At 43.3% G+C, this 18,678-nt stretch overlaps 1 protein-coding gene and 1 long non-coding RNA gene across 4 annotated transcripts in view; one reads left to right on the top strand and one right to left on the bottom strand.

Moving 5' to 3' along the window:
* Window positions 1–18,678, bottom strand: part of BAK1 (BCL2 antagonist/killer 1) — a 40,325-nt gene that overhangs the window by 12,809 nt on the left and 8,838 nt on the right. For 2 of the 3 annotated variants that reach the window (XM_079980940.1, XM_079980938.1), the window contains exon 2: window positions 10,109–10,223. In XM_079980940.1, coding sequence (XP_079837066.1) covers window positions 10,109–10,190 — 82 coding nt within the window. In that variant the 5' untranslated portion in view covers window positions 10,191–10,223. Of the gene's footprint in view, window positions 1–10,108; window positions 11,382–18,678 lie in introns of those variants that run through there. The other variant, XM_079980939.1, reaches the window with a different exon arrangement.
* Window positions 1,914–17,347, top strand: LOC307218573. The gene is made up of 3 exons (XR_013840010.1): window positions 1,914–6,856; window positions 15,879–16,098; window positions 17,328–17,347. It is a non-coding gene; the product is annotated as an uncharacterized lncRNA (long non-coding RNA).

Here is an 18,678-nt window from a genome sequence, read left to right as displayed (position 1 = left end):
TGGTCCACAAGCGGCCCACGGGGGTCGTTTAACTGGTCCACAAACCACCCCTGAACCGAGCCGCCCACTCAGCAAGTCCCCGCGCACTGCGCTAAACCGGCGCAGTGCGGGGACTCACTTCCGCAGTGCCAGAAATCGCATCTGTGCATGCTCAGACACCGGAAATTGCGGCCCAGGCGTGATCTGGCCCAGGCGAGGTAAACCTTGCCGACCCCTGACTTTTGTGAAGCCTCCCCCCCCTAAAAGATCAACAACTTTGGTTAATCCAATGGGTAGATCACTGCCATTTTTTTTATAGTGGGAGTAGATCACTCCCACTCTTGGGAGCTGGACATGCCTGGCACAGTAGATACAGCACTAACCTGAGGAAACCCCAGTTGAAATCTCAGCTCAACCGTGAAGTTGACTAGATGACCTTATGCCAGCCACTCTCAGCCTCACCTACCTCACAATGTTGTTGTGAGGATGTGGGTAGAGGGGACCATGTGCTCCATCTTGAGGACATCACAGGAAGGGCACCATAAAAATGTAGCATCCTTACTGAAGTGTGTGAACCTCATAGGCCACTTAGCCCATGCACATCGAAGGCAGCAATCCTAGCCATGTTTCCTTGGGAGTAAGCTTTGGTGAATATGGGACTTACTTCCTAGTAAGCATGCCTCGGATCTTGCTAAAAGACTTCTTAATACAGAAGAGCTGTGCCTTCCTTTGCCTTCCTCTCATGACCCTCTGATGGGGCAAGAGCCATTTGGGTCCAGAAGCAAGTTTCCTGCACAGATTGCCCTTCTAAATCCGCCATCTATTAAATGGAGGTAAAACTATACAGTGCTCCTGAAATCTTGCACACATTGCTGAACACTTTGGTGCTGTTGGCTCCAGCGTGGCCAAGTGGAAGTTTATATTAGGCTGCAAATCAGGTGAAAAGTTAACTCCTTGCTGTATGCAGTGTTATCAAATCTTTCCCCGGCACAACTTAAAACATGACCACAACAAGCTGCAAATGATTATATTTACCACTTGGAAACTTTACAGAGGTGCACATGCTACCACAAAAGGAAACCTGGTCATTTGTAACAAGGAGTGAGAAATGTCATGTGACTGGATGCTACATTTCCCGAACTGTTATCTGCAAACCATGTTCAAGTTTCCAAGAAGTTAAACAGTCATTTGCATCAGTTAATCAATAACTGCATTATAGTATGTAGATGCAAAGTGCCATGGAATTCTTAAGCATAACTTTCATTGAAAGAGCCCTTTCCCCCTCCCCCTGGCCTTTTTAGGGTCTAACTCTTTCATGAGATGGAGGGAACAGGGAGGGGTGGAAGATGCTTCATCAAAGAGTACGTTCAGTAGGTTAGGCAGTTTAAAGTGAACACCTAAGCAACTGTCCGTTCAGTAAGATATTAGCCGTGTTTGCACATCATAATAAGCCACAAACCATGACTTACTGCGCATGCAATGTATCCAATTTATTCCTTGCTGCTAGCATTGTGAGGAAACAACCCCTGATCCCTGGCTTAGCATTATACTGGAACTAAAAACTGTGGTTAACAATCAGCTGTGGCCCAGGTTTGCTCTTGGCTTACCAACAGTGGTTTGCGGGGAATGAAACAAAGCAAGACCCATTTTTTACTTGATGCTAAGCCAAGGATTGTGGCTTGATTCATTCCAACATTAATGGGGAGGAGGGAAGTTGAGTGAAATTTATTCCTTTATGGTACGCCACAGCTTATGGTTTACAGTAACATGTGAAGGCAGCCATAGTATATCCTGCTCTACACTTTCCATGCTGTTGATGACCCAAGGCACAGATTTCACCAGAATATCTATGTGAATTACGGCTGGGTGACATCTGGTTTTCAACAACATGATATATCACCAGCTAAACTTTGTGATATACAGTCATACCTCATGTTATGTTTGCTTCATGTTACGTTTTTTCAGGTTGTATCCAGCAGAAAGGGTTACTTCTGGGTTTCGCTGCTTGCGCATGCGTGCAAAATGACATCACGCGCATGCACAGAAGTGGCGAATCACAACCTGCGCCTGCGCAGATGCGCCGCTGCAGGTTGCGTTCCTTTCATGTTGCGAACAGGCCTCCGGAACGGATCCCGTTCACAACCAGAGGTACCACTGTACTGATAAATCGCAATGTCTGAAATAAGGATGGAGCTATGTAGAGGCAATGGCTGGCTCCACGGTTTTCCCCACTGTGATTTTTGTGTAGTACACACAAATCATGATTCACAATATATTGCAAGGTCAAAAATATGACATGAACTTGAAAATGGTTTTGGATGATGTATTGATATATTGCCCAGCCCTAATGTGAATAAGGTAAGATTGCCCATGGCTGGCAAACCATGATGGGTGTCAAGCAGCTCACCAGGCCAGACTAGATAAGGCAATGCTGATCCTTGCAGAGGGCAATGCCAACACTTAAAACAGCAGGGTCCCTTTTAAGGAATAGTGATACCATGGCGTCCTAAGAGAGACATCTGTTTATACAAACGTTAAAACTGCATTTGAAAGCAGCAACGGGCATTGTCAATAAATCAAACAATAAAAGCCTTGCACCAGACCAGTCCTGGGTGGGGTCTTGTGAAAATGAAACCATACAGCTGACTCATCTCAGGGTACAATTTGGTTGCAAACATTCTAACCACCCACAAGTTGCAAACAACGAGAATGAAAAACACTCATGTCTTCAAATATTGTTCTTTTTTCTTTTTTTTAAGGATTCCTGTATCTCTATCCTCTTCTGGAACAAGAAGCATCCAGTACATCAAGGGAAACACAGCCAAATGAATGCACACTTTTCAAAAGGAAAGCAGCAGCTGAGTTCAGGGGTATGTGTGGGAGCAAGAAGCACTCGGACCACAGAGTTTAACCCTTTCACCCCTTGCCACAATCCTGATAAAAATTCTGCTCCCCGTGAACTGCTATTTCAATCTCCTGAACTCTGCAGCTGCTCACAGGGGCCAGCCACTGAATATTTGCTATAGAGAAGGGAGATTCTAGCAACACCCAATATCCTATGTGAAGCAAAATCCAGAGGAAGAACTTATCTGCAAAGTTATATTGCAGGTGTTCCTGATAATGCCCCTTTTCAAGCCAAGCTCTCTAGGGATGCCAAACCTTGCCAATACTAGAGTCACTTAAAAATCAAAACAAAACTCTGATAACCTTTAAGGTTCCCAGAGAGAGATCTGTTTATACAAAGGATGACAAGCTATTACATTGTGGGATGTGACCACACACCAAAATTTAACTGTTGCAAAAGGTATACCTACAAAGGAGTTGATCTCTCACCTTAAGTGAGCAGTGGTTTCCAGCCCAGCTCCCCATATTCCGGGCAGCTGATGGGGCTGGTGCACACACTGCTCTCAAGGTAAGGCTGAACCACACATTAAGCTGCTTACAAATGTCACACAACTCCAACATGGAGCTGGTGGTCAACAAAAGAGGTTTAAAGACTCTCTCAAGGTAAATCTTTAAAAATGTAGTATAAACACCGACAACTGGGAAAAACTGGCCTGCAAGCGCTCCAATTGGAGAACAGCCTTTACCAAAGATGTAATGGGCTTTGAAGACGCTCAAACTCAGGATGAAAGAGAGAAATGTGCTAAGAGGAAGGCATGTTTGGCAAACCCTTGCCGTGATCAGCTCCCACCCGGAAATCTATGTCCCCACTGTGGAAGGATGTGGGGATCCAGAATTGGCCTCCACAGTCACAGACCCACTGTTAAAACTGTGTTTATGGAAAACAATCTTATTCGGCTATGAGTGATTGCCAAAGAAGAAGAAGAAGGATGCAACTCTTATGCATCAAGGATGGGGAACCTCTGTTCCGCTGGCCAAACGTGGCCCACCACATTTCCTGCAAACTACACCCACCGTGTGATCTCCGGCAAAGTCATGGCTGCAGAAAGCAGGACTGAACTCCCCTTTCTGCCGCCGCATGTTTCCCTTTGCACAAATCTAGCTGAATTGTAACTGTTGACTCACTAACACTGATGAGTCAACTGAGCACCGAACAACAACAAATTTCATACACGGGGAAAGCAAACATCAGAGGACATAACCTGAAAAACGCCTAGGAACAAAGGATTTCAAGGAAGAGGTGGCAGCCTTTGAGTGACCAGAAGCGACCAAATGTGCTTTGGGCTCGGCTGAGTAGATGAAATCATGCCTGGTTCACACAAGGCAGAAATCTTGCTTTGTAAACACTGGCTTTATAAACAGGACGTGGTCAAAATATAAAAGGTTTGGGGCAACCTATTATGCAAAGTTAGCAAAACCTTTGAAACGGAAAATATTTCTATTTTCAAATCATCACGAACTTTTCCTGTTTTGCTGCTCCGTTTTCATTTTGTTTAAAATAAGATTTAAATAGAAAGGCACAATGCCTCAGGATGCCTTCCTGCTCACATGCTATGTTGAAATGAATGAGAGCAGCCCATGAGCACACTTGTTATGCAGTGTCACTGTTTTCCTGTTAGACTGCACTCTTTCAGAGCACAATCCTGTACTGAAGTTCCATATACTGTAACAAACAGCCTTTTCCAACCTGGTACCCACCCAATTTTGCTGCTTCCAGCATCCTAGCTATTGACCATGCTGGCTGAGGCTGATGGGAGGGATAGTCCAGAATATCTAGTGGGCACCAGGATGGGAAAGGTTGAGCTACAGGATTCAGCAGAGCACCACCAGCATCATGCCAACAGAACTTCAGACATGCTACTGCCGTGACAGATATACCCATGAAAGGGCTGAAATGGGGCAGAGTCATGGGGAGAACATGGGCGGCACAGGGAAATAGTGTCATGATTAAAATGCATTTTGCACCTCTAAACATTACTCGAGTAAGTTGGCAACCTTAATAAGCAGGAGCATTAAGGCCAACTTGTGTATTTGTCAACCTGGTTTACGCTTTTGATATATTCATATAGAATGCTTTTTAAAACATGCATCAAATCTGCATATTCTGTTCTATCCTTTTACTTTTAAAAGGTACAAGTAACTTGTGCTTTTGTAGGGTACTTTTTATTTCCACAAATTGGATTTGTGCACTGCTTCCACTGGAACCCCTAGGCTGCTTACAAAAACAAACATAATCTCAAATACAAAATTCAAAATGCATCATTACATCTCCTCTAGTTCAAAATTCTTAGCCATGGCCCGGTTAATGGTGTGACTTCATACCAGCCCTGAACATGGCACATGTATGACATGGAGGCCGTTCTCATTATATAATTATAGCCGTTCCCACACTGAGGACCACTCCTCCTGCATCACCACAACACACCAGAAGATATGATGCAATTCGAGCAGTCAGTCATAACAGCATCACTCTATAAACTCTGGATCGGGAAGCAAAGTACCTGTCCTGAGGCTACATCTCTCTCTAGACCCACATTGCACACACTTAAAGCTCACTCCAGTGTTGAGACACAAGGAGAAATGGCATTTTGCACACACTAAAAGAGGAATTTGCAGCTAATAATTCGCGCACACACACATCCCAAAGAGCAGCAGTATATAATGCAAGAGCCATAGAAAAGTGAGCCTGTCAAGGGTGGTGAAGTGGTTAGAATGCTGCAATTTGGCTTATGCACAGTTGCCTAGGAGTAAACTGTTGAACTCAGCCACGATGCAACTTGTAGAAAAACAAACCACTGAGCTTAACACAAGCCAGCTTTCATTTTTAATTAGACGTGCCAACTGTCTTGCAAAGAAGTATTGACATCTGAACTGCTAGCGGGAAGCAGGAGCCCCATCCAAGGAAATAATTGCCTGGCTTCCACCTGGTTGTTTCTTTCATTCTCTCTAACTTCCACTATACTAAATCTGTCACAAACTCTCTTACAATATTAGAACTCGGGGACATTCAACAATGCTGAATGTTGGAAGATCCAGGGCAGACAAAATAAAGTGTGGATACTGCTGTGATACAAATTATACAATGTAATCCTGTCTAAAAAGATAAAGCCAAAGCAAAGCAACATAGAATTGTACATGGGATACTACTGACAAAGCTACAACGACTCATTCGCAAGTCCACAAGTAGAACAGGTTAAAATGTGCATGAAGGCTCACCACTGAGGCAAGTCTTTGCAATTGAACTTTCCTTCCCCTGCCTGCACCAGAGCTTTGGGAGGTTCCACATACACACCTTCCAAGCTCTGATCCTGTGCAAAGTATTTTGCTCATCAGGAGTGTGCCCAACTCAAATACAGTTGTACCTTGGATCCCGAACACCTTGCGAGTCAAATGTTTTGGCTCCCGGAACGCCACAAACCCGGGAGTGAGTTTTCCGGGTTTGCAAACGTTCTTTGGAACACGAACGTCCAACGCGGGTTCTGTGGCTTCCAATTGACTGCAGGATAACTATGGGATGATGAAACAATGTGCTGTTGACCCCTATCTTAGACACATTTACTAGGCAGTAAGCCCCACTGAATGCAGTAGCGCTTCTAAGTAAACACAGGAAAGGGTTGTAGCTCAGTGACAGAGGATCCGCTTTGCACACAGAAGGCACCGGGTTCATTCCCAGCATCTCCAGGTAGGGCTGAGATAGTCTCCACCCTGAAATCCTGGGAAGAACCTTCTAGTCAGAGTAGACAAGACTGAGCAAACTCCTGTGCACAAGTCTCCAAAATTCATAGGAAGCAGTAACTTTCCTGGGCCAACCCAAATATTACCAAGTAGTGAGCAAGCTTTCAGGTTCTCCAGCACTCTCAATCAGGACAGAGACCACAAAGAACATTTTAAAGGGTAGGGGAGAGAAGCTGGCTGATGTTGAACAACAGAATCTGTATTTACATTGCAGTCTATGGACAGAATGTGGGAGGAGGTAGGAGATGCTTACTCACTATTTTGTAACAGTTTGGCTTTCCTTTTTAATGAGTCTACCAGGCTACCTTCATATGCTGTGAACAAAATTGTACTATACCACAATTACCACTCTGGAAATTATTCTAAGGAAAAGACTGATGTTGCAGAGAAGGATCACACTTCTGAATGAGGAGATAAGGATTATCTCCCAGTCTTAATTGTGTGGGTTAATTGTCCTGGTGTAATAGTGAGTATTGGACTAGGAACTGGGTAATTTTGGACCAGTCGCTGTCTCTTATCCTAACCTAAGAGGGTTGTTGTGAGAACAAAATAGGGAAGGGAGAACCATGTACACCACCACTTGAACTCCTTGGAGGAAAAGTTAGTATATAAATGTAATAAACAAACAAGCAACGATAAAATTGATATCATCAACGGGGGGGGGGGGGGAGACGGACACTTTTTCAGTTATGTACTATCCATTTTTTAATCTCTCTCTCTCTCGTTCTATTTAATTATGATTATTTCCCAACACAGTGACTATGTAATGATTTTTAGAATGGCTACTAAGATAGACTGCTCAAAACACATTCAGCATTTTGAATTAAGTTCAGTCTTGGCACTTTTAATTATATTGCACTGATTCCTTTATAACAGGCACATTGGAAATTTTGGAGAGGAAATAGATGACAGTTGCAGCCTGCACCTTCCACTGAATGTACTGAATCAGGGATGGGGAACCTGTGGCCCTCTAGACATAGTCGAGCTCCAACTCTCATCAGTTACTACCAGCATGGCTACTGGTCAGAGGTGATGGGAGTTGTAGTCCAGAAACATCCAGAGGACCACATTTTCCCATGCCTGTATTACACACCTTCACCAGTCCATTCAAATAATGTAGGGAATCTAGCCCTCTGTTTTTAAAATCTGCAGTACTTAATGGTAGGATTATTTTTATTTTTAATAGCTTTATGTTTTACTTTGCATCTCAGTTGTGTTTACTTAACTATATGTTACGGGATGGCATACAAATGTCATAAATAAACAGTTGCATACTGACTTGAGTGTAGCGTTAAGTATTTAGATAATTGTTATAAATCAGTGGTTTCCTGTGCACTGTTGTTACATAGTTAAAACGAAACAGGCCTCTCTTGTATGTATCTAAGGAAAGGTTGCCTGTGAACTCCACACACATACCAAAGGGAAATAAAATCTTTTATCCCCCATAATATTAGAATCTGGAGACATCCAATGAAGCTGAATTATTCAAGACAGACAAAAACCAGAAGTACAGAGCAGAGCTAAAGCACAGTGGTATCTCTAGTTACGAACTTAATTAGTTTCGGACGTCCGTTCTTAACCTGAAACCGTTCTTAACCTGAGGTACCACTTTAGCTAATGGGGCCTCCCGCTGCCGCCGCATGATTTCTGTTCTTATCCTGAGGTAAAGTTCTTAACCTGAGGTACTACTTCTGAGTTAGCGGAGTCTGTAACTCGAAGTGTTTGTAACCTGAGGTACCACTGTATAGACTTTGCTGGCACAAGACGTGCTGGTGGCCAACATCTTAGGTGGCTTTGAAATCGAATTAGACGAATCTGTATGCTACAACAGCAGCAAGAATACTTATTGCAAAGTACCATATTTTTTGCACCATAACACTCACTTTTTTCCTCCTAGAAAGTAAGGGGAAATGTCTGTGCGTGTTATGGAGGAAATGCCTACGGGTGGCATGCCCACGGATTTTCCTCCTCTAAAAACTATGTGCGTGTTATGGTCGGGTGCGTGTTATAGAGCGAAAAATACGGTACTAGAAGACACAAGATTTACCCACCCGGGAAGAATGGCAGATGAAGGTGATGGACTACATGGAAATGGCAGCAATGACTGGCAGAATCCGAGACCAGGGAGAAGAGTCGATGGAAGAAGATTGGAAGAAATTTAAAGTTTATTTACAGAAACACTGTAAAATTAAGGAATGTTAGAAGGATGTTGGAATGAAGTTATGTGGTTTTAGCAGAAATGTTATAAAGGATTAAGAAAAAATAGATTGTTAATTGGTGAAAGGAGGGAAAGTAAAGTTACATCAGTTTAAGATAAATTACAGGACAAAAATTGGGAAAGATGGAAAGGATTTGCTGAAATAGTTAACTGAATTAGAATACAAAAAAGGGAGGTGTGAGGAGATCAAGGAAACAAGCAAATGAAAGTTAAGTTATGGGAAGGTTGGATTTGTGTCTTAATTGTTTGTATTTCTCTGTTGTTGTTTTTTTGTTTTTTGTTTTGTTTTTTCTCTTTTTCTCTTATTTATTGTGATGTATACCTTTGTTTTTGCTTAATTTGGTGTTTTTTCTGTCTTTTTTTGTAACCCTCAAAACCTTAATAAATATTATTTTTTAAAAAATGAAATTGAATTAGACAAATCTAAGGAAAGCTAGTCAGGATGGCCATAAACTAAGCTACTTTTCATGATGTGAGGTAAAGCCACTTCCGGCCTGCCCAGGAGGTGGGGTTGCGGGCTTCACGCCCGCCCCCACGTGAGCGGGGGCTGGTTTCAGCCCCCGCGAGAACAGGGGAATCCCGGCCAGGTCTGCCCTATTTAGGGCCGGCGCAGAGGGGGCTCGCCCTCTTTTCGCCGGCTAGCCCTCACGTTTTCCCACCCTCCCTCCCTTTAGGTATGCTTTAGGTAGGTCTTTGACTTTGCTATGGACTTCGGTCTGTCACCGCAAGGGGTATGGTAGGAATTTTTCCCAATTGGCAATTTGTAGACCCGGGGGAGCTCCTAGTCAACGTGCCTCGGCAGGAGACTCTCCCGATAAAGTGTTAACCCTTCCCCGTGTCTCCAGCAAATGGGCTGGAGCTGGATAGTCGATAGGACCAATGCCTAAGCCAATGCCTCTCATTCCTGAATTCAATAAAGTTGTGGCCTAATTCGCCCAATTAACCTTAATTATGGTGTCTCGTGTCTTTATTTATCCTGGTGGGGGGTGGGAACTCGCCACGCAACCAGTTGCTGGGGAACAACGGTAGGAGAGGGCTCTCATTTCATGTACTGCTTTTGGGCTTTCCAGAGGCATCTGATTGGCTGTTGTGGGAAGCAGAAAGCTGGGCTTCAGATAACGCTTTGGGCTCATCCAGCAAGACTGGTTTTATGTTCTTATAAGGTCAAGACCGATCTTAAGATCAGCAAAGGAAAGCAATGGTTGAGGATATAGTTCCACTCATCCTTTTACAGTAATCAAAGCAAAAGATCCAGATAGTCATATCTCTTACCTGAGGCAACTTCCAGGGATGATCTGCGTCTCTCTGTCCTCCTCCTGTTTGCTGGGTCACTGCTATTCCTCCTCGAAGCCATGCTGGAGGGGAGCTTTGGGAGAACAGCTTTAATCTGCAAAAATTCAAGGGTCAGAGAAACCAATTTGTTAGTGTTGAGAGTCAAAAGTTTGGACCTGGATGCTAGAAAGAATCCTTGGGTAATGTGACTCACTGTGTGATTGCAGCAGCTTCCTCTTCCCTGAAGAGCCTTTTAGCTCCACCTCTCAGTAATTTGACTCTCTGCTTTTCTTACTCACCTCCAACTCCCCTCAGTCCTGGGAGTCTCCTCTCCCACTCCTTAGAAAACATTCTGTCTCTCTCTGTGTCACTATCCAAGCCTTGTTCCTTAACCTTAACTGTCTGGCAATACTCCCTTATCGGCGGAAAGTCTGTTGTCAATTAAAACTTGAGGTCCCACTAACATACTTGTAAAACATTTCATATACACTCAGGATGATTTTACACATGCCAGAAATAGCATCTTTATAAGATTCAACTCTAATTGCTAAATGCATGGCTGCTGATGGGAGAATGCTGGGACAATAGCGAATAGAATGAGGACACTGGGCTTATTTCAATCATAGCTGTTTGCCTTCAAGTAAGCTATTAGAATCCTCCACTTACTATTCATAAATTCTGAGACAGGCACTCAAAGTGTGCCTCAACAAGGCTTTTGAAAAGCAGATCAGGAACCCAAGATTCCTATGGACACCTGTAATTTAAAAATGCAGGGATGCTGGATTTCTTTTTAATGCAGGTGTCCAAAGGAGAACAACAAAATAGTTCTATGTTGAAATAGCATGAAGAAAATATGCTTTAGCAGAAGATCTAAATGGATGTAATGAAGCCAAAAACTACAGTTGCAATATATGAATTTAAAAACAGATGGCTAACTGCCAACATTTTGGAACAAGCATTCATGCAGAGAAAACTACCATAAAGTCCACAAGTATCATGCCTAGATAGCTCAGTTGGTTAGGGCGTGGTGCTGATAACATCAAGGTTGCAGGTTTGATTCCCATATGGGACAGCTGTGTATTCCTTCATTGCAGGGGGTTGAACTAGATGATCCTTGAGATCCCTTCCAACTATACAATTCTATGATTGCGGATTAAAATTTCAAACTGTCAAATGCATTTCAGCCACACTGGTATTCTTCAGTGACTTGAAAACAATCAGGAACCTCAGTATCCTCAACTTCAGGAACTGAAGTATCAGATACAGGATGCCAGTCAAGTAATACCAGAGCTACTGGAGAATGCTGCTGAAATCCATGCCTTGCTCATCATGCCCATAGTCTCATTTAAGTCAATGCCATTTTAACCAAACAAGGATTTGAAGCCATTTGAGCAAACCAGAAGTGGCTGAATGTTATTTCATGCCCGCTATTCAAAATTGCATTATATTACCTTAATAAAAATCAGTACAGGACGGTGTAGTAAAGATAAAGGACCCCAGTCAAAGGCGACTATGGGGTTGCGGCGCTCATCTCGCTTTCAGGCTGACGGAGCTGGCATATGTCCACAGATAGCTTTCCAGGTCATGTGGCCAGCATGACTAAACCGCTTCTGGCACAATGGAACACCGTGACAGAAACCAGAGTGCACTGAAACACCGTTTACCTTCTTGCCACAGCAGTACCTATTTATCTACTTGCAATGGCATGCTTTTGAACTGCTAGGTTGGCAGGAGCTGGGAGAGAGCAACGGGAGCTCACTCCGTTGTGGGGATTGAAACTACCAACCTTCTGATTGGCAAGCCGAAGAGGCTCAGTGGTTTAGACCACAGTGCCACCCGTGTCCCTAGGATGGTGTAGTATCAAGGAAAGAATACATAACAACCAACATAGCTAATTGTCATCATTAGTTTGATAGTACAACATGCTTTACACATATACCATATTGTTCCGTCTATAAGATGCCCCCTATTTTTGGGGACTCAGATTTAAGAAAATGGGGGGAGATGTATCTGTGTATAAGATGCCCCCTAATTATTTTTAGGGGGAAAACCTAGTCTTGTACACGGAAAAATACGGTACTTTAAATGAAATAAAAACCCATGACATGTGTCCCCTTATCATGAAGGGGTCACAGACAAACCTGTGCATTTTCACCAACATTTTGAAAACTTTCTACTCTCACATCCCCAGTTCAAAGCAGAAAAGCCACTGTTTCTTTGCTATCCACAAGTATCAGTGTGTGTGGAACAGCTTCCATTTTCTGAGTGTCCAGATAGAAAGAACCCAGGGAAATGGGAACCAACAATGCAGAAACCAATAGTGTGTACACCGAATACTATATGCATATGCTTCAAGGAGAAGTAAAAAATATTTAAGACCAGAAGTATTCATAGTGGGAAAACAAGCAGTACTAAGGAGCTTGACAAGTGCTGCATTTATAAAGGGAGTGTAGCTGCCTCCCACCTCTTTTGCTAACTTACAGCACAATCTCATACATATCTAGTCAGAAGTAAATCCCACTGATTTCAATGCCTGGGTGTACTCCAAGGCAACTGTATATGAGACTATATATGCGTATGCAAAAAGTCCACCCCCAAGATATGTAAGGAAAATGCATCAGCTAATGCAATGTTACATGTTTAGCTCTAAGACTATCCTTTGAATACTTCAGAATGCAAAGTGACACTGAAGACAGCCTATTCCTTTCTGTGATGCTAGTGTCCTGAATAAATCCTCTAAAACGCCTGAAATTGCACTCAGGGATAATTTCAAAATTCAGTTACCTGCAGCAGAAATAGAAGCAGACCATATCTCGTAACTAATGCTTCTCAGACGGCTGGCTCATTGACGACGGTGCCCAAATCCTCAAAATGAGTTCCTTTTGTCTGACTCAAAGTAAGTTCATTTTTGGAATGCAAACAGCATCTTCAAAATGAGTTCATTTTGTCTGACTCAAAATTAAGTTCATTGTGGGGACCCAAAGAGCATCAGTGAGCCAAATTCAGAAAAGGAGAAATCTAACCCACTTGGGAGCAAAACAGAGAAATATTGCTATATCCGGGAGCTTTCAGGACCTCAAATACAGCAGCTCATGTTGCAGGGGGAAGATATGAGAATTTCTTCCATTAGCTCCTATGCAGCAAGAACCTTAGAACATAGATAGAAGTTGTCAATATCAATGAAAGGCAAAGGACCCACATTTCTGCATCATATTTAGCATTAAAGAGGCCATTCCATTCCTCAGTTACCAAGAGTAAACCTCTCTAATGAATAGTATGGTTAAACTGTAGCCGCCTACTCTTGGCAAGGCATTTTATGGTTGCCAGAAAACAAACAAACTGCAGGCTCCCTGCTAATTTTACATAAATTTAATACATATGACTCAGCAAGGGCAGCCCTTCAAGGCACTGGAGAGAAACATTGTCACCTGCTGACATTTGTGGCTCAGATTACTTTTAAAGACACAAAGGCTGGAGCAGGGGTGAGGAAAAATGTAACCCTCCAGGTTTTGCTCGAGTCCAATTGCCATCTGCCCAGTTAGCATGACCAATGGGCAGGGGTGATGGGATCTGTAGTTCAACAACATCAGGAGGCCCAAAGGTTCATTGTTGCTGGTTTAGTGTTGAACTAGGACTGGGGAACATGCAACAGTTGGCTGTAAACAGGTCCACTTCCCACAAGATACGCTCCCCTCATGGAAGCCATTTTGGTTGAGGAAACTGCGTCCATCTTGTTTGAATGCTACAGTTGACAACTGAATCTTGCCATGTGCACGGGCAGCAAAATAGACACGTGGTGAATATGCAACTTCCACATAGGAAATGTCAGTTTGTGTGAAGCAGCCATAAACCAAATGAAAGTGGTGATGTTCATTAATGTCTAGTTGTCCTCAGTTTGGTTTGACATACTGAGATCAACATTTGACCAGCCTAAGTCTGGGATCAAGTAGCTCCACAGTGAATCATCTTTCCTGTGGAGGCATCAAGCAGCAGTACTAAAACCCACTTTGTGGGTGGGGGTGGGGAAACATACTTAATGGCTAATTGTGCCTATCTACATGATAAAGGGGAAAGAGTGAACTCCACTGTATGTTTTGAAAAGGTCACAATGGCCAGTAGTGGTGGTGGGAGCCATACAATAAGGGAAATGATCTCTTGTATAAGAAGAGTTAATGTTCAGATTGCCAGAAGCATGAGCATTTTTTTCAGGGATAGGCACTGTGGGCAAAACTATTGCAAAATGTGTTTGTGCTGAAAGGTCATGCTATATCTGCCTGGTACATGAGGCTTCTACCTTCTCTTTCTGGCAGAGTTTTCATGGATGGCAGGCAGAAATCAACAGAGGAGAGGAGAAATGATGGGTAATGCTTGACCTGTTGAATTTCATGCAATTGGAAAGTACTAATTCCGCTTCTAACAAATACCGTATTTTTCACACCATAGGGCGCACCGGATCATAGGGCACACCTAGTTTTTAGACAGGGAAATCAAGAAAAAAAATCTTCCCCCCCCCAGCCCCAAAGAGCAGCGTACAGGCTGTGCACAACCTCTCCCTGCCGGAGAGGTTGCGCGTGGCTATGGCACAAGCCAAGGCAGCCAGCGGGATGGATCCCGCTGGTTGTTTTGGCTTCCTCTTTAGTCTCTTTGGCTTCCTCCCTGCCGGGAGAGGCTGCATCGAGCTAAAGAAGCCATAGCCCCGTGCAGCCTCTCCCTGCCGGAGGGGTTGCGCGTGGCTATGGAACAAGCCAAGGCAGCGAGCGGGATGGATCCCGCTGGCTGCTTTGGCTTCTTCTTTAGCCCCGCGTAATCTCTTCCTGCCAGGAGAGGCTGCGTGGAGCTAAAGAAGCCATAGCACCGTGCAGCCTCTCCCTGCCGGAGGGGTTGTGTGCGGCTATGGCACAAGCCTACATTCGCTCCATAGGACGCACACACATTTCCCCTCAATTTTTGGAGGGGAAAAACTGCGTCCAATGGAGCGAAAAATACGGTAATACTGAAGCACAGAATCAGTGTTTGGCTATGATGGAATTAAGACTGCTGTGTCTTAAAGAGCTCTGCAGCAGGGAGAAATTAAAAGAGATGTGCAGATTTCCCTATGATTGCAACTCCATGCAAAAACTTTTTGGCCGCCCACTGAATTTGCTTGTCACTAAGTTTTTAATGAAGGGGTGGAGAAGCGGTAACCCTCCAACTCTGCTGGCCTACAACTCCCTTCATCCCTGACTATTGGTCACTCTGGTTGGGGCTGATGGGAGCTGAAGTCCAACAACTTCTAGAGAGCTTCAGCTTCCCCTATTGTAACAACAGAGAGAAATGAACAAGGAATTGTTGAGTGGCTATTTCCTGGAAAATCTCTCCATTCCTCTTTCACCCATTCCTGCACCTTAAATAAATAAATCAGATGATTAAGAGAGAGAGACGGGGAAACACTGGAGGTAATGAAAGAAGCTCCAATACTTTGGCCACCTCATGAGAAGAGAAGACTCCCTGGAAAAGACCCTTGTGTTGGGAAAGATTGAGGGCACAAGGAGAAGGGGACGGCAGAGGACAAGATGGTTGGACAGTGTTCTCGAAGCTACCAGAATGAGTTTGACCAAACTGCAGGAGGCAGTGGAGGACAGGAGTGCCTGGCGTGCTCTGGTCCATGGGGTCATGAAGAGTCGGACACGACTAAATGACTAAACAACAATGAAAGAAGCAGGTCAAAGAACAGAGTGATGATACCTTATTTTCACTCAACAATCTAACGCCGTTACTTTCATTCTGACAGGATCTCTGTGCAAATATATTTTAAGCTGGAAAGAGAACAACCTGGTGGATTATGTACCTCTTAGCTTGATTTTAAAACACGAGAAGTTGTAAAACGAATCACCAAGCAAACAGTCTGCAGAGGAAAATGGAGAGTAATCAGCATGGACTTGGGTGTGATTAAATGATGACACGCCAAACTCCTGCTGCAACGCGCAAAAGACATAATGAACTTCTGAAAGGTTTGTTGTTTTTGTTATTATTATTCCCACCTGCCCTTCACCAGCAGGTCCCAGGACATGATACAGTATTTTTTAAAAATCAGTGTTTAAAAGTCAAAACTAATAACAGTCACAGGAGAAGGACAGGTCCTGAAAATACATAATTCAGGTGTCAAAGGCTGGAACAAACAGGTATGTTTTCAGCATACATCAGAAACTACAGTGGTACCTCAGGTTACATACGCTTCAGGTTACATACGCTTCAGGTTACAGACTCTGCTGACCCAGAAATAGTACCTCGGGTTAAGAACTTTGCTTCAGGATGAGAACAGAAATCGTGCTCCAGCGGCACGGCAGCAGCAGGAGCCCCATTAGCTAAAGTGGTGCTTCAGGTTAAGAACAGTTTCAGGTTAAGAGCAGACCTCCGGAACGAATTAAGTACTTAACCTGAGGTACCACTGTATAATGAAGGTGTAAAAGGCATCTCCGTGCTGACGGAATTCCACAAGCTAGGAAATGCCACAGAGAATGTCCTGGCCTAAGCAGGGGAGCTCTCAAGAGGACCAAGAAAGAGGGCAAGCAGTCTTTCAGATATGGGGGGGAGGGGATGACAAATATGACAGTGGGCTCCAACTGGACTCCCAACATGCTTAATAATGCAAATAATGCACATTATTAATGCTAAAAATGTCAATTCAGCGTAATATACGTTATGTTACTGTAGCATTATGACTAAATGAAAAGCAGTGATTTTCACACTTGATGTTAGGCAAAAGGCTGAGAAGCTATGGAAAACCATTTTCCATTTAAAGACTTAGTTTCAATGAAACACCTGGGGTATGTTTGTATTTTCAGATTTCATTCCAGTGAGGGATGTTATCAGAAAGGCTACCTCATAAGGTAGATGATCCTGAGGTTCATCTAGTCCAACCTGCCCCCCCCCCCCCGCAATGCAGGAATCTCAACTAAAGTATCCATGACAGATGACCAGCCAACCTCTGCTTAAATAACTCCAATGAAGGAGAGAGTTCATAACCTCCCTAGGGAGACGGTTCCACTTTCTATCAGTTCTTACAGTCAGAAAGTTCTTCCTGGCGTTTAGTCAGAATCGCCTTCCTTTTAAGTTGACGCCATTGATTTGAGTCCTACTTTCTGGAGCAGGAGAAAACCAGCTTGCTCCATCGTCCATGTGACACCCCTTTAGATATTTGAAGGTGGCCATTATATCTCCTCTGCCTCCTCTTTTGCAGGCTAAACATACCTAGCTGCCATGTTGCATAACACCTCCTTTGACAGACATAAAATGTACTGTTTGATCTTCCCAAAAAAACAAAAAAAAACAACAACCCATGCAACACTTGAAAACATGTCCGTGGAATTTTCTTATTAATGTTTTGACCATTTCAGCATTTTTTAAATGCCTTTAATATTTAATATAGTAAAAAATGTTGTAACCCGTCCTGGGACCTTAAGAGTGAAATATAGGGGTGGGGGGGACGACGACGACGACAAAAGGAATAATACCCTCTACATGAGATTTGTGCTACAGATTTTCTGTAACTTGTGTCTTCCCTTCCCCTGGCACTCCAAAACACTGGTAGTTAAAATACCTCCATCACTATTCTAGTTATAACTTGTGCTGTTAATCAGAATCTTAATCATTGGAAGTTAATCCAAGTTTTAACTTGGTGTTGCAATTTTTGTTAGCAAATGGATCTTTCATATGCCAAATACAGTATTCTGTGCTGCTGAATTAGCTCTCACCGGCTGACTAAATCTTTTCTGGTACAGGAACTGGTCATACACAGATTTTCTTTATTAGTAAACTCATAACTGTTGCCAGCTCAATTGTGACTGGTGATTATTTGCCTAACGTCATCACCATGCATTGTACTTTAGACAGTATTCAAGGACAGGGCCCTGCCCCCTCTGTAAATCATTTTGAATAATCCTAATTATAATAAGCACCTGTATATCACATTTCAAGGACTCAGAAACTTATTCACGGACATAAAATAAGGGGCACACAGAAATGAAAATAATAGGAAGAGAGAATGTTCCCACCAAGAACTCTTCAGGTTTGTGTAATTAAGATAAGACCCTTATTTGCATAATACTTCAGATCACTTTGCATGGATTTAACAAGCTGTCAAACACAGTGAGGAGGGCTAGGCAATGGGAAGCAGTGGGATTTCCCCACTCTTTCCAGAATTCTAACATGTCTCAGTGACTGTGTGTTGGAAAGCAAGACCTTGTAGTTATCTTAGATTAATTAAAATGGACCACAAGGTTGTAACTATATGTATGGAATCAGAAGGCGGCCAGTCATAAGAGCAAATAGAGGACGACAGCTGGTATCAAATTAAAACAATCCAAAGAACACATTACATATGATCAAGAACCCACAATCAAACTGGACTCAAGCACTCAGACAGCACAAGTTCTAATGTTAACCAGCTGGGAATGGGTTAATCTAGGGAACACCAGTGATATTTGTTTCCACAGAGGAAATCAAAAGAGTCAGTTGCCAGAAACTAGAAGCTGGCAGAATGGATGTGGATGCAGCAGCAATGCCAGGAGATTGCAAACATTCTGATCTTA

The sequence above is a fragment of the Podarcis cretensis genome, assembly GCF_951804945.1.
Source record: "Podarcis cretensis genome assembly, chromosome: 6".
In the NCBI taxonomy this organism is placed as follows: domain Eukaryota; kingdom Metazoa; phylum Chordata; class Lepidosauria; order Squamata; family Lacertidae; genus Podarcis; species Podarcis cretensis.
Note: the sequence above shows the minus strand (reverse complement) of the source record. Positions and strands in the feature narration are given on the sequence as shown.